At 45.9% G+C, this 14,117-nt stretch overlaps 1 protein-coding gene across 4 annotated transcripts in view; it reads right to left on the minus strand.

Moving 5' to 3' along the window:
- The window catches only part of B4GALNT2 (beta-1,4-N-acetyl-galactosaminyltransferase 2 (SID blood group)), a 45,160-nt gene extending 33,696 nt beyond the window's left edge, over positions 1 to 11,464 (minus strand). For 3 of the 4 annotated variants that reach the window (XM_054459038.2, XM_054459037.2, XM_054459039.2), the window contains exons 1-2: positions 8,993 to 9,311; positions 420 to 620 (exon numbers count right to left, since the gene is read on the minus strand). In XM_054459038.2, the coding sequence (XP_054315013.2) occupies positions 420 to 620; positions 8,993 to 9,219 (428 nt within the window). In that variant the 5' untranslated portion in view covers positions 9,220 to 9,311. Of the gene's footprint in view, positions 1 to 419; positions 621 to 8,992; positions 9,312 to 11,413 lie in introns of those variants that run through there. The other variant, XM_054459040.2, reaches the window with a different exon arrangement.
- Between the last annotated feature and the right edge of the window lie 2,653 nt (positions 11,465 to 14,117).

Genomic DNA, 14,117 nt, shown 5'->3' on the forward strand with positions numbered 1-14,117 from the left:
GAGACAAGGGGACAAAGGGAGGGAAGCAGGGACAGAGGAAGGCTGAAGACTTTTCCTCTCTTGAATTATCCCCTGCACCTAACTTCTTTAGATCTGAGAGCCACATGACTGTTAGTTGTATCTCACCCCACCATAAAAGGAGGGCAGAGAGACAGAGAAGCAGCATCTTTTCTGCAGTTTTGATAAAAAAAACTACATGCTCTCCAAAGTTTTAAGGGATTTTGCTAGGTGCTACAGAGAACATAGACTGGATCCTACAGACCAAGCCCTATCCTGGCTTGCAGTCACTTGTGCATTCAGCACAGGTTTAGGAAAGCAAGGGAACCATCTGTACAATGGGCACAGTAGGGCACGGTACTTGAGAAGGAGCAAGGAAGATGTGTGTATTAAGGTGAAAGAAAGAACACTCAGTCTCTCACCAGATTCCATCATAGGAAAAGAGGTTCCTGAGACGTTCCTCAGGCAGAAGCTTCAGCTTCTGGACACCCGGGGCAGGACTTGGGAGTTCTGGCTTGGGGCTGCTGAACACTGCTTGAAGGAACATGCTTCTGAACATAAATCCAACAATGCCAAGTACCAGGAATATGACCATTATCTTGAGGAGCCACAGAAATCTTGAGCTGTTGGGACACAAAAGAACAGATTATGTTAAAATCTTTTTTCTTGATTATGTAATGTATATGAGACTGATAACTTCAGGAAAAATGTAAGCTAAGCACATAGCTTATATTGGTCACTAAAATCGATTTCTGATAAACAGAGGAGGAAAGAATCAAGTTGCAACAAAGGGACTTAGAAAAATTACAAATAAAAGGATGGCAAAAAAATCCAGAAAAAAAAAAAGGTTAGAGGCTGGGCACGGTGGCTCATACCTGTAATCCCAGCATTTTGGGAGGCTGAGGCAGGTGGATCACGAGGTCAAGAAATCAAGACCATCTTGGCCAACATGGTGAAACCCAGCCTCTACTAAAAATACAAAAATTAGCTGGGCATGGTGGCGTGTGCCTGTAGTGCCAGCTACTTGGGAGGCTGAGACAGGAGAATCGCTTGAACCCAAGAGGCAGAGGTTGCAGTGAGCCAAGATCACGCCACTGCACTCCAGCCTGGTGACACAGCGAGACTCCTTCTCAAAAAAAAAAAAAAAAAGGTTAGTAATGTTAATGTCAGCATAGCTAAATTCAAGGCAATAAAAAAGAGTATTAAATAGGACAGAAAGACCACTTATAGTGATCAAATGCATGATACCAAAACAGATAGCCGTGAACTTTATCCACTAATAATAGCATTAAAGTATACAAAGTAAAACATGGCAGGATATGAAAGAAAGATTAGAAATACAAAGATAGTTAGAGATGTTGACATGTCTAACTTGATCAAGTCTCAAAAATATTTTAAAGCAGCAGAACAACAAAATGATATAATTTGTATTATGTTAAAGAGCTCTTAAAACATTTATAAAAGTTGGCCACATATGCCGGGCGTGGTGGCTCACGCCTGTAATCCCAGCACTTTGGGAGGCCAAGGCGGGTGGATCATGAGGTCAGGAGATCGACACCATCCTGGCTAACACGGTGAAACCCCATCTCTACTAAAAATACAAAAAATTAGCCGGGTGTGGTGGCGGGCGCCTGTAGTCCCAGCTACTCGGGAGGCTGAGGCAGGAGAATGGCGTGAACCTGGGAGGCGGAGCTCGCAGTGAGCTGAGATCACGCTACTGCACTCCAGCCTGGATGACAGAGTGAGACTCTGTCTCAAAAAAAAAAAAAACAAAGAAAATCCTGTTTTGCTTTTATTCACGTGGTTATTATATTGAATTTATAAATTAATATAGGGCAAAGTTACATCTCTATAAAATTGAGCTATTCTAGTCAAAAATAAAAAGAAGGTATCTCAATCTATTCATATATATATTTCCCTAATACAGAGGTAATTTGAGACCGTCTCAAAAAAAAAAGTTGGCCACATATTAGGACACAAAGAAAACTGTAATAAAGTAGAAATCATTCAGATCATACATTCTGACAATGCAATTCAAATGTAACCTGGCCAGGCATAGTGGCTCATGCCTGTAATCTGAGCACTTTGGGAGACCTAGGTAGGAGGATCACTTGAAACCAGGAGTTCAGGACCGTCCTGGGCAACAAAGCGAGACCCTGTCTCTACAAAAAATTGAAAAATAGCCAAGCACACTGGCATGTGCCTATAGTCCTAACTACTCAGGAGGCCAAGGCAGGGGAATCCCTTGAGCCCAGGAGTTCAAGGCTGTAGTGAGCTATGATCGCACTACTGCATTACAGCCTGGGCGACTGAGACCCCATCTCTAAAAACATAATAGGCTGGGCATGGTGTCTCACGCCTGTAATCCCAGCACTTTGGGGGACCGAAGCAGGCGGATCGCTTGAGCTCAGGAGTTTGAGACCAGCAACATGGTGAATAGCTGGGCGTGGTGGCCCAGGCCTGTGGCCCCAGCTACTTGGGAGGCTGAGGTGGGATGATCACTTGAGCCCGGAGGGCGAAGGTTCTAGTGAGTCAAAACTGCACCACTGCACTCCAGCCTGAGTGTCAGAGGGAGACTCTGTCTCCAAAAAAAAAAAAAAAGCCCACTGCTATTATCTAACATTGTCGTAGAAGTGCTAATCAATGCAGTAAGATTAGTTTATGGAATAAAAAGATAAATAACGAAAAGGGAAATAAAAAGTATTATTTACAGATGAAATGATTACATGTTCAGAAAACTAAAATGTATTAGATGAGAAACTATTAGTAAGATTTTAATAGGGTATCTGGTGACAAAATATAGTAAAAAATTAATAATAATAATTATCTAATGACCGCTTAGTATGTTCTAGACCCCCTGCCAAAAGCTTTGTGTGCATTATCTCATGTAATCCTCACAAGAGCATAACAAGAGAAGTTTTATTTTTTGTTTTTGTTTTGTTGTTGTTGTTTCTTTTGTTGTACTTGAGACAGAGTCTCGCTTTGTCACCCAGGCTGGAGTGCAGCGGCACAATCTCAGCTCACTGCAACCTCCACCTCCCGGGTTCAAGTGATTCTCCTGCCTCAGCCTCCTGAATAGCTGGGATTACAGGCGCCCACTACCACGCCCGGCTACTTTTTGTATTTTTAGTGGAGACGGGGTTTCACCATGTTGGCCAGGCTGGTCTTGAACTCCTGACCTCAGGTGATCTGCCTGCCTCGGCCTCCCAAACTTATGGGATTACACTCATGAGCCACCACGCCTGGCCGAGAGAAGTTTGATTACTCCACCCAATGAACAGATGAGATAGCTGAAGCTAAATAGGAAAAGTAATCTGCTCTCTTGGTTATGACGGATGCAGAATTCAAAAGCAGACCACACTTTTAACCACTACCCTACACAGGTTTCTATAAGCCAACAAGTCAGAAAACATAATGAAAGCAGAAATCTGCTTCAAATTAACAACACAACACAAAATGACCCAGGCAGGCAGACACTTAAGAAGAAACATGTGGGACTTATGTGGCAGACTCTTAGGTGGCCCATATGATCTTGATCTCTTGGGCACTTAGCAAAAGATTCTTGGTTTTCAGCACTTAAGATGTGCCTATGGTTGGTACCAACCGACATTTCCTGAAATCATGCAGTCTTGAGTTATAAATCTTCTTTAAGTCTATTGCCATGCTAGAATCTTATTAATATATAGGAAATTTAGAGAGATTAAGTGCCTAAATGGCCTGCCCAATACTTGTATATTTTTAGTATCACACAGAACTAAAATCCCCGGAACTAGGAACACTCTAGACCTTACATGGTTTATTCCTCCTGTCATTTCAAACATTGAAAGTGGGGCCTATCTGATTATTTGCCTGCTCACTTTATGTTTATATCTACTGCATTTGTACCAATATACATCAGGTTTGTGCAACCACTGATTTTTGTTGGATTTTAATCAGGTCTCACAGAGATCATTTAACGTCTTCCTCTAAGTCTCATCTTGTGCTGTTATGGATTTTCATTTTGAAAATCTACACCGTATGGGGCACATGTCTTTAATATCTCCAGACATTACATTTCATCGAATGCTTACATTTTAGTGGGCAACTTAACAGGGCCCTCCCTGTTACGTTCTGAAAAAGAAGGGAGGGAACAATTAAATATTTTTGGTAAAATGTGTTTTTTGTCTTGTGCAGAATATGTAGAATATACCTTTTAATTTAGTAAATACATTTTAAAAGGAAACAATGCTCTGTTATCACACTGCCTTGGTCTGTTTTGTACGGTTTTGTGCTGCTATAACAGAATACCTGAGACTGGGTAATTTACAGGGAACAGAAGTTTATGTTCTGGAGGCTGGGAAATCCAAGATCCCAGGGCCACATCTGGGGACCTTCTTGCTGCATCATCCCATGGTGGAAGGTGGAAAAACAAGTGAGTGCATGTGAGAGACAGAGCAAGAGGGGGCTGAATTTGTCCTTTTATGAGGAATCCACTCCTACTATAATGAACCCACTCCCATGATAATGGCATTAATCCATTCATGAGTGCAGAGCCCTTCCGGCCTAATCACCTCTTATAAGGCCCCATTTCTTAACATTGTCTAATTGGGGATGAAGTTTCCAACACATGAACTCTGAGGGGCACATTCAAACCGTGTTATATAACTAAAGCAATTTTTAATCATAAAATTTCTGAACAACTTGTAATTTTTAAAATACCTGTTGGAAGTTGTTTACAGTTATTTTGTTTAAGTGTGAATTTTTTCCTTTTCTTGCCAATCTCTGGGAAAAAAAAAAAGTGGGTTTCTGGTAATGAACTGAGCAGACATCTGATATATTACATGCCTTTTAAGCTGTGTAACTTAATATTTATATACTTGATAATTTGTTTTACTATGTAATTGATAAAATTGTGATGTGTATTGATATTAGTTTAATGTATAAGAATGTATGCTTGTAGTTCTCTGGGAGAAACAATTTGCCAAGTGTTCATCAGCTTGTAAAACTCTAATGTGAGGCTGGGCCCAGTGGCTCACGCCTGTAATCCCAGCACTTTGGGAGGCCAAGGTGGGCAGATCACCTGAGGTCAGGAGTTTGAGACCAGCCTGGCCAACATGGCGAAACCCCGTCTCTACTGAAAATACAAAAATTAGCTGAGTATGGTGGCAGGCACCTGTAATCCCAGCTACTCGGGAGGCTGAGGTATAAGAATCGCTTGAACCCAGGAGGTGGAGGTTGCAGTGGGCTGAGATCATGCCACTGTGCTCCAGCCTGGGTGACAAGAGGGAAACTCCAACTCAAAAATAAATAAATAAATAAATAAATAAATAAATAAACTCTAATGTGAGAGCTTAAACATCTAAGTAAATAAAGGCACCTTTTAAAAAATCAAATTACTGAATATACACAAAATATAAAATATGCGTCCTTAAAAAATTAAAACTTTATTGGATTGTATGCCTGAAATGACACACATCAAGTTCTTAATTGTGATCTGCACTATTAAATGAACATGTTTCTATAGTCTCTCTTTTTTCTTTCTTTTTTAGTAATGATCAAGAATTAATTTTTTCACTGAACAAATAAAGAATTAAGCAAATTACCACTGTATTAGGGAAATATATATATGAATAGATTGAAATACCTTCTTTTTATTCGTGACTAGAATAGCTCAATTTTGTAGAGATGTAACTTTGCCCTATAGTAATTTATAAATTCAATATAATAACCAAATGAATAAAAGCGAAACAGGATTTTCTTTTTTTCTTTCTTTTTTTTTTTTTGAGACAGAGTCTTGCTCTGTCACCCAGGCTGGAGTGCAGTGGCGTGATCTCAGCTCACTGCGAGCTCCGCCTCCCAGGTTCACGCCATTCTACTGCCTCAGCCTCCCAAGTAGCTGGGACTATAGGCACGCGCCACCACACCCGGCTAATTTTTTTTTTCTTTTTGTATTTTTAGTAGAGGTGGAGTTTTGCCGTGTTAGCCAGGATGGTCTAGATCTCCTGACCTCGTGATCCGCCCGCCTTGGCCTCCCGAAGTGCTGGGATTACAGGCGTGAGCCACCGTGCCAGGCCAGGATTTTCTTTTTTTAGAGCCAGGCTCTCACTATGTTGCTCTGGCTGGTCCCAAACTCCTGGGCTCAAGTAATCCTCCTGCCTCAGCTTTCTGAGTAGCTGGGACTATAGGCACACACCACAGAGGCTAGCAGAACAGATTTTTTATTGGTCAAAATGACTCTAAAATTTATTAGAAGTAACACATGAGAATAGCAAGGAAGATATTAAAAATTAGAAGGATGGGCTGGGCGCGGTGGCTCACGCCTGTAATCCCAGCACTTTGGGAGGCCGAGGCGGGCGGATCACGAGATCAGGAGATCGAGACCATCCTAGCTAACATGGTGAAACTCTGTCTTAGGCGGGTGTGGTGGCACGCGCCTGTAGAGGCAGGAGAATCACTTGAACCTGGGAGGCGGAGGTTGCAAAGTGAAACTCCGTCCAAAAAAAAAAGAAGAAGGATAGCTATATTACTACTAAAGAGCAAAGTTATGATAAGGCCACAGTTATTAAAAGCATGTTACCAATTCAGGAATAAGCAAATAAGTGAATGGAACAAACCGAAGCTCAGAAATACTCTGTGTGTGCGTGTGTGTAATTTGAGTTTGCACTATCTTTGTCACATATTTCTGTAACAACTTCTAAATTTTCTAAAATGGTACCCAGAAAAATAAATACATTTAAACTATTCGAGTTATAGAAACTGTCTTAATCCATTTTGTGCTGCCATTACAAAATACCACAGGTATACCACAGAGTAATTTATACAGAAAAATTTATTTGGCTCATGGTCCTGAACACTAGGAAGTACAAGGGCATGATTACACAGTTTCAGCTAGATAGCAGGAATGCCTTTCAGTGTTTCGTAACACTGTAGGATGAACATAGTTACAATAATATACAGTTTCAGGCTGGGCACTGTGGCTCACGTCTGTACTCCCAGCACTTTGAGAGGCCGAGGCGGGTGGGTCATTTGAGGTCAGTTCAGGACTAGCTTGGCCAACATGATGAGACCTTGTCTCTACTAAAAATACAAAAGAAATTAGCAGGGTGTGGTGGCGTGCGCCTGTAATTTCGGCTACTCTGGAGGCTGAGGCAGGGGAATTGTTTGAACCAGGGAGGTGGAGGTTGCAGTGAGCCGAGATTGCGCCACTGCACTCCAGCCTGGGCGACAGAGCTAGACTCTGTCTAAAAAAAATAAAATAAAATAACAAAAATTAGTTGGGCATGGTGGCGCGCGTGCGCACGCCTGTAATCCCAGCTACTTGGGAGGCTGAGGTGGAAGAATCGCTTGAGCTCGGGAGGCAAAGATTGCAGTGAGCCGAGATCGCATCACTGCACTCCAGCCTGGGTGATGGAGTGAGACTCCATCTCAAAATAATAATAATAATATAGTTTCAAATAGCTAGGAGGAAGATATTGAATGTTTGCTCCCAACACAAAGAAATGATAAACGTTTGAGACGATGTTTATGCTAATTATCCTGATCTGATCACTATGCTATGTGTTTATCACTATATGTATCAAAATATCACTATGTACCTCATGAATATGTACGATTAGTATTTGTCCGTTAAAAAGAAACCGCAGACCTTTTATGCATAATTCCACAGGTGGAGGAAAAGTCAAATTTGCCAAGGATTTGCCAGCTTTAAATTTATCGGCATCAGTATCAGGCCTCCCAGCTTCCTCCTTTTCAGTCACCCATGAAGGAATGTGGAGTGGGGGAAGTTGGGAAGGGGAACGTGGGAATGAAAGCCTTAGCCAGGGACGTGGAGGGATGCAAAGCTGCCTTCCTTTCCCCCATTCCGCCAATCCTCTGTTCAACGTGTGCTGCTGCTTTTTTTTTTTTTTTTTTGAGACAGAGTCTCCCTCTGTCACCCAGGCTGGAGTGCAATGGAGCAATCTCGGCTCACTGCAACCTCTGCTTCCGGGTTCAAGCCATTCTCCTGCTTCGGCCTCCCAAGTAGCTGGGATTACAGGCACTTGCCACCACACCCGGCTAATTTTTGTATTTTTAGTAGAGACGGGGTTTCACCATGTTGGCCAGGCTGGTCTTGAACTCCTGACCTCAAGTGATCCGCCCACCTCGGCCTCCCAAAGTGCTAGGATTACAGGTGACAGCCACTGCGCCCGGCCAAACGTGTTCTTTTTCATGCTTACAAGATGTCATGTCACAAACATGTTATTGCATTTTTGTGAGATGACTTCTTTGTCAATGTTTAGCGATTGTTTTAGAGTTTTGGAAAATACAAACAAAATAAACTTTGGGGATAAAAGAACACCAAATGTATGTCTGATCCTTCTTCGTAGCTTATAAAAATTAATTTAGACTTTCAAATGTACTTTACTCCGTTAATTATTATGTCACTCCGTAGAGGCTCTTTAGCACGCGGGGCCACACAACCGCACCTCACTCTGCCCTGCGGTGGGCGCCTGGATTTGAAACCGACTTTTCCCTGACTCCGCGCGGACTGTGGAGGAGACAAAGCCGCCGGGCTCCCCGACTGTCCACAGCCCGCAGTCCCCGCGCCCGGGCACCCGCATACCCCTGACGGCGGCTCCTCCCGTGGGCAGCAAACGGGCCCCAGGCTGGGTCAGCGCCTCTGAGTTTCAAGCAGAGAGCCCCGAAGCCCGCACTCCCGAGCCGATTCCCACACTCGGGCGTCCCCGAAACACATTCCCGGCCGCGAGAGGCCACCCCCACGTAGAATTTTCCCACGGAAAAGCCAGCGCTCCCCGTTCCTGGGGGTGCAGAGTTCGTCCCGCACGCGCCGTTACCTCGCCTCTGCAGCCACCTATGCGGGGAACCGGTTGGACTTAAGACTCCAACCGCCCGCTCCCTGGGCTCCGGCGTCTGCGGCCCCCGCACCTGCCGGCTCGGCAGACGCCAGAAAGGACCCGCGGCGCTCCCAGCTCCCGAAGTTTCACCTCTCGCTCTGCTCTGTCCCGGGGACACTCACCCGCCCGAAGTCATCCCGAATCCCGCTGCCCTCAGACTGCCGGATGTCTCGGAGCCTAGCAGCCAGGCCGCCGACTGCCCCGCCCCGGCACCGACCCGGGCAAATTCTCGGCGAGTAGCCGGTGCAGGACGCTTGGGACGGTCCCCGCCCTCGTCACCCACACCCCCCCCCCGCCCACGCCCTAGGTCTTTCTGTGCGCCCAGTCCGGCGCCGACACGTCCAAGCATCGTTGTCGTGGTTTGGGGACCACCGGACCCCGCGGCGCAATGCCCCGCCAGTGGCCCGCGCCCAGGAGAACTCCAGAAGGCTACAAGGACGACGACCGCCCCTGCGTGGGACACTCGCTAGGTAAACAGTGAGCTCCGCGCTAAGCGTTTTTCATCTACGCGGGGTCATTTATTCGTCACAACGGCCCCACGAGGTGAGGACAGTTATCAGCGCACCCTTCAGAAAAGCAAGCCGAGGCAAAGTGAGGTAACCCGCTGGAAAGCGCAGACGCTAGATTCAAACCGAGTCTGGGTGACCCGAACCTCACCAGTCGTGCATTTTCTGTCCCTCGAACTCTGAGCTAAGTTATCACATCCCTTCTAAGTTGGATTCCTAGGTATTTTATTCTCTTTGAAGCAATTGTGAATGGGAGGGCACACTCTATAGGCATGTACCTATAGTCTCAGCTACTCCGGAGGCTGAGGAAGGAGAGGGTCACTTGAGCCCAGGAGTTCGACGCTGCAGTGAGCTATGATCGTACCACTGTACTCCAGCCTGGGTGACAGAGTAAGATCCTGTCTCCAAAAAAAAAAAAAAAAAAAAAAATTAATGTATAATTTCAGGAATGCTCATGAATTCCCAGAAATTTCAATTTCTCATTCGTGGATACTGAACAGAAGTATTCGCTGGGAATTTGGAAACATTATTCTGGAGGTTTCAAACCTTTTAAAGCAGCAGACCCCTTTTTATGAAGCAAAATCTACCTGGGAAACAGAAGATATGAAAGAGGCAAAAATGAGGCTCTGGCTGAAGGAGAGGGGATAATAAGGTCCTGTGCTAAACTTTGCGACCGATTTGTTGAGTGACTTGGAGTGGGGCCCGTCACTTTTGTGTCTCTAAGTCTTGGTTTCCTCATCCGTAAACTGTGATTAATACAGCCTGCTTTACTGGGCCCCAAGGCTTGTTATGGGAGACAACTGAAAGATGCCTGGGAAAGAGCTTTGTAAACTTAGGACACCTTGAAGGCCATTATGTGCCAGACAGATGTCAATGTCACTATTCCGAGGCTCTACACTGACCTCAGAGGGTTTGCAGCCTCACTGAGGAGAGGGGACGTCCATACACTGGATACAACCCTTGTCAAAGGAGCCAGATGAGCAGAGCTGGGACTGGAGCCCTAAACTCCAGTGCCTCCTCCCGGCTGGTCTCCTGGGACCATCTCTCTGCCAGTGTTTGTCTCTTTCATGGGCTGGGGCTACAGGGTGCAAAGAGCACCTTGGGTTTAAAGTGCAGTCATTCTATAAGTAGCCAGAATCAGGCTGTAAAACAGAAAATTTTATCCTTCACATAAAAATTATGGAATAAAAAGGGGAGCGTGAGTTTTGAGGAAGCTCAAATTCACTGAAATGGAGGCCAGAAAGTTATATTTTAGTCTGGAAGTGCCATAAAATGTACAGGAATATGTCAGTTCCCTTTCAGAACTTCAGCTCTCACCTCTGTAGAAGTCAGGAAGGCTTGAATGACTCCAGTTTTCCACTCAGAAGATCCACAGTGTCTCATTCACCAGATAAGCTCACACAGAAAAAGAACTCAAGTTGGTCCATCTGTTTCCTGAGTGGCCTTGCTAAGTGGAGCTCTGGTCTCCCTCAACCCAGGGAGTCCTTTTTGCAAATAACAGCTGTTTGTCACAGAACAGGACAGTCAAGTTTGCTTTCTTAACTTGTGTTATCTTAACATTTAAAAAGTTATTATGTGTTAAAAAAAAAAAAAAAAAGAAGTTGTAAGACACCACCGCTCGCCTCCAGACCCTCCGGACTCTACCGCGCGGGTGGTCTGAGCTGAGAGTCCCAGAACTTCTGGGTGGAAAGGGGTGGGCGAGACCGGGCAGGGAGGCTCACGTGACCCGGGGTCGGTCGCGTCTCCACTCGCCCACCAGGAGCAGCGAGCGGCGTCCCCTGTGCTTCCCGCCCCACGCCCGTGTCCTTTCCCCGGGCTGTCGGAGCCAGTCCTTGCACTGCACCGTCAACCCGGAGCTAGCCCAGCGCCAGGGCGGCAATCCGGCCCCTGCCCTTCTCTCCTGACCGCCCCCACCCCAGCGCCCCCATCTCTACCCTGGACCTTTCTCCTCCGCTGCGGTTGATCCGGCTTCTCTCTCCCGCTTACAGAAAAACACAATCCCCGCGTCCACCCCTAGTCTATCACCGTGGTCCCTACCTTTCCTTCCTCGCTATGCTGTGTCCCCGTGCCCTCCAACCTCGCGGTCTTGACCCGCCCGCAGCTCATGCTGGGGGTCGCTAAATTGGGCCTTGGTCCCACCTCCACCCTCCACTTCACCACGCACTCCACACGTACTCTCCTGGCAAAAGACCCCAGGAACTGGAAAGCTGGGGTGTGGCTGAATCCTTCTAACCGGCAGGGACCCATACGGCCACATAACGCCTGTGTGCCTGGAAGAAAGAGTCTGTTGAACTTCAGATGAAATTAGATTTGCAGGACCTTTTTCATAAGCCAGGCTCAGTGTTTCCCATGGCTCCTCTCACGCATGATTATATTGTATTCTAATGACCCAGCTGTCACAAATACAAGAATTTATTTTTTGAAACTGTCACCCAGCCTGGAGTGCAGTAGTGTAATCATAGCTCATAGCCTCGACCTCCAGTGCTCAAATGGTTCTCCCACCTCAGCCACCCAAGTAGCTAGGACTACAGGCACCCACCACCGCACCTGGCTAATTAAAAAATAATAATCATAATTTGTAGAGAGGAGGTCTCACTCTGTTGCCCAGGCTGGCCTTGAACCCCTGAGCTCAAGCAATCGTCCTGTCTCGGCCTCCCAAAGTGCTAGGATTACAGGTGTGAGCCACCACGACCGGCAAGAATCTTTAATTTGGCGTGCAAAATGCATGCAAAATGGGGCCGGGTGCAGTGTCTCACGTGTGTAATCCTAGCACTTTGGGAAACTGAGGCAAGTGGATCACTTGAGGCCAGGAGTTTGAGACCAGCCTGGGCAACATAGTGAAACCCCATCTCTACTAAAAATACAAAAATTAGCCCAGGGTGATTGCACACACCTGTAATCCCAGCTACTTGGGAGGCTAAGGCATGAGAACACGAGAATCGCTTGAACCCAGGTGGCAGAGGTTGTAGTGAGCCGGGATCATGGCACTGCACGCCAGTCTGGGTGACAGAGTGACTCCATCTCAAAAAAAGAAAAAAAAAGCAAAATGGCCAGTGCTTTTTTTCTTTTTCAGAGTCTGGGAAAATGAGTCTTGGAAAAGAGTAGAAGGAAATGCCAGTGTGATCTACAACTTTGATGCAGGTGAGTCCGAAGTTCAGGCCTGAGCTCCTTGGCAGCCAGCAGAGAAAGAGAGTCTCTCAGAAGGGAGTTTTAACGTAGCAAATGCAGATAACTATTTTCTAGCTCCAGAATGGAAAAGAGATCCTCTTTGACAAGATCAATCAGAAAAGTGTTGTACTGACCACGTGCATGTAGGCGGGAAAAAAAGACATTTGTATAACACCTCCTTGCTTACAAAGAGCTTCCACATTCATTCCCCTCCTTCATTCAGCTCTTGTAATAACACTGTCAGGCACTTCTCAGATGTGAAGACAGAGCCTATGAGATCTTTCATGACTCATTCAAGCTTATGTGGCCAGTAATGGGGCTAGGATTTTCACCCAGGAGTTGTGTCTCTAAAGCCAGTGCTGGCTCCCTCAAACCCCCTGTATCACCAGCTGTTCTGTGAAAGGGTTGTATACACAAAGAGACCCCCAAATGCTGAAGGAGCTGAGAAACCAAAGGAGGAGGCACAGACAAATCCAGTTTGTTGGTATTGGGTGATTTATTAAGGGAACTTAGAAGCGTGGTCCTGGACACCACAAGGCAGGTAGATCTCTACACTACAACCCCTCAACCCAGAACATATATCTTGGGCAAAAAACATATGTACCCTAGAAGGAATACATAGGCGGCTACAGGCAGAAACTATGGTTTCTGCAACAATAAGAAGGAAACTTACAATGAATAAGTGTTCATACATAAAGAGTAATACATCAACTAGACATTTTTTCTTCTTTGAAGATGGAGTCTCACTCTATTGCCCAAGCTGGAGTGCAGTGGTGTGATCTTGGCTCACTGCAACCTCTGCCTCCCGGGTTCAAGAAATTCTCCTGCCTCAGCCTCCCAAGTAGCTGGGATTATAGGCACGCACCACCACACTTGGCTAATTTTGTATTTTTAGTAGAGACGAGGGTTTCACCATGTTGGTCAGGCTGGTCTTGAACTCCTGACCTCAGGTGATCCACCCACCTCAGCCTCCCAAAGTGCTGGGATTACAGGCATTAGCCACCGGGCCTGGCCCAACTAGACATTTTAGAGGCACTCCTGGGACTTGGGGTTAACCAGGCGGATTTGCATTTAAAATAAAGTGGCTCTTGTCCCCACACCAGCTCTATTTAAGTAGGAAAGCTCTTTTCCATCAGATCTGTGGTTTGGAAGCAGGGAAGAGGATAGTTCAGGCATAACTCTTGCTTCACATTAGTGTTGTGATTGGTGATTGTGGTTCCAAGGTGAACCCTCTATGGTTGTAGATCCTCTCTCCCTGCTCTAGGGATGACTGCAGGAAGGGAGAGTGGATTAAAGGAGAATGTGTTTACTCTTTTTCAGCTTGATCAGGGTTTCTCCATGGCAGAGCTAGCTGTGGTCCCTGGCTGTCTAGACCACAGCCAAGCAGCTGCCCTGCTGCTGCCCTAAGTGACAGACAGGAGCATCACCATCTTGGACGAACATCGCAATTTTAAAGTTCACCTTGATCAAAAACCACCTAAATCCGAAGGGCATCAGCCTAATGGCTAAGGTTAGCATAATCATAAACCACAAATGACATCTCCAACCAGAAACATTCCAACCATAAGGTAAA

Source organism: Pongo pygmaeus, chromosome 19 (assembly GCF_028885625.2).
Source record: "Pongo pygmaeus isolate AG05252 chromosome 19, NHGRI_mPonPyg2-v2.0_pri, whole genome shotgun sequence".
Classification (NCBI taxonomy): Eukaryota; Metazoa; Chordata; class Mammalia; order Primates; family Hominidae; genus Pongo; species Pongo pygmaeus.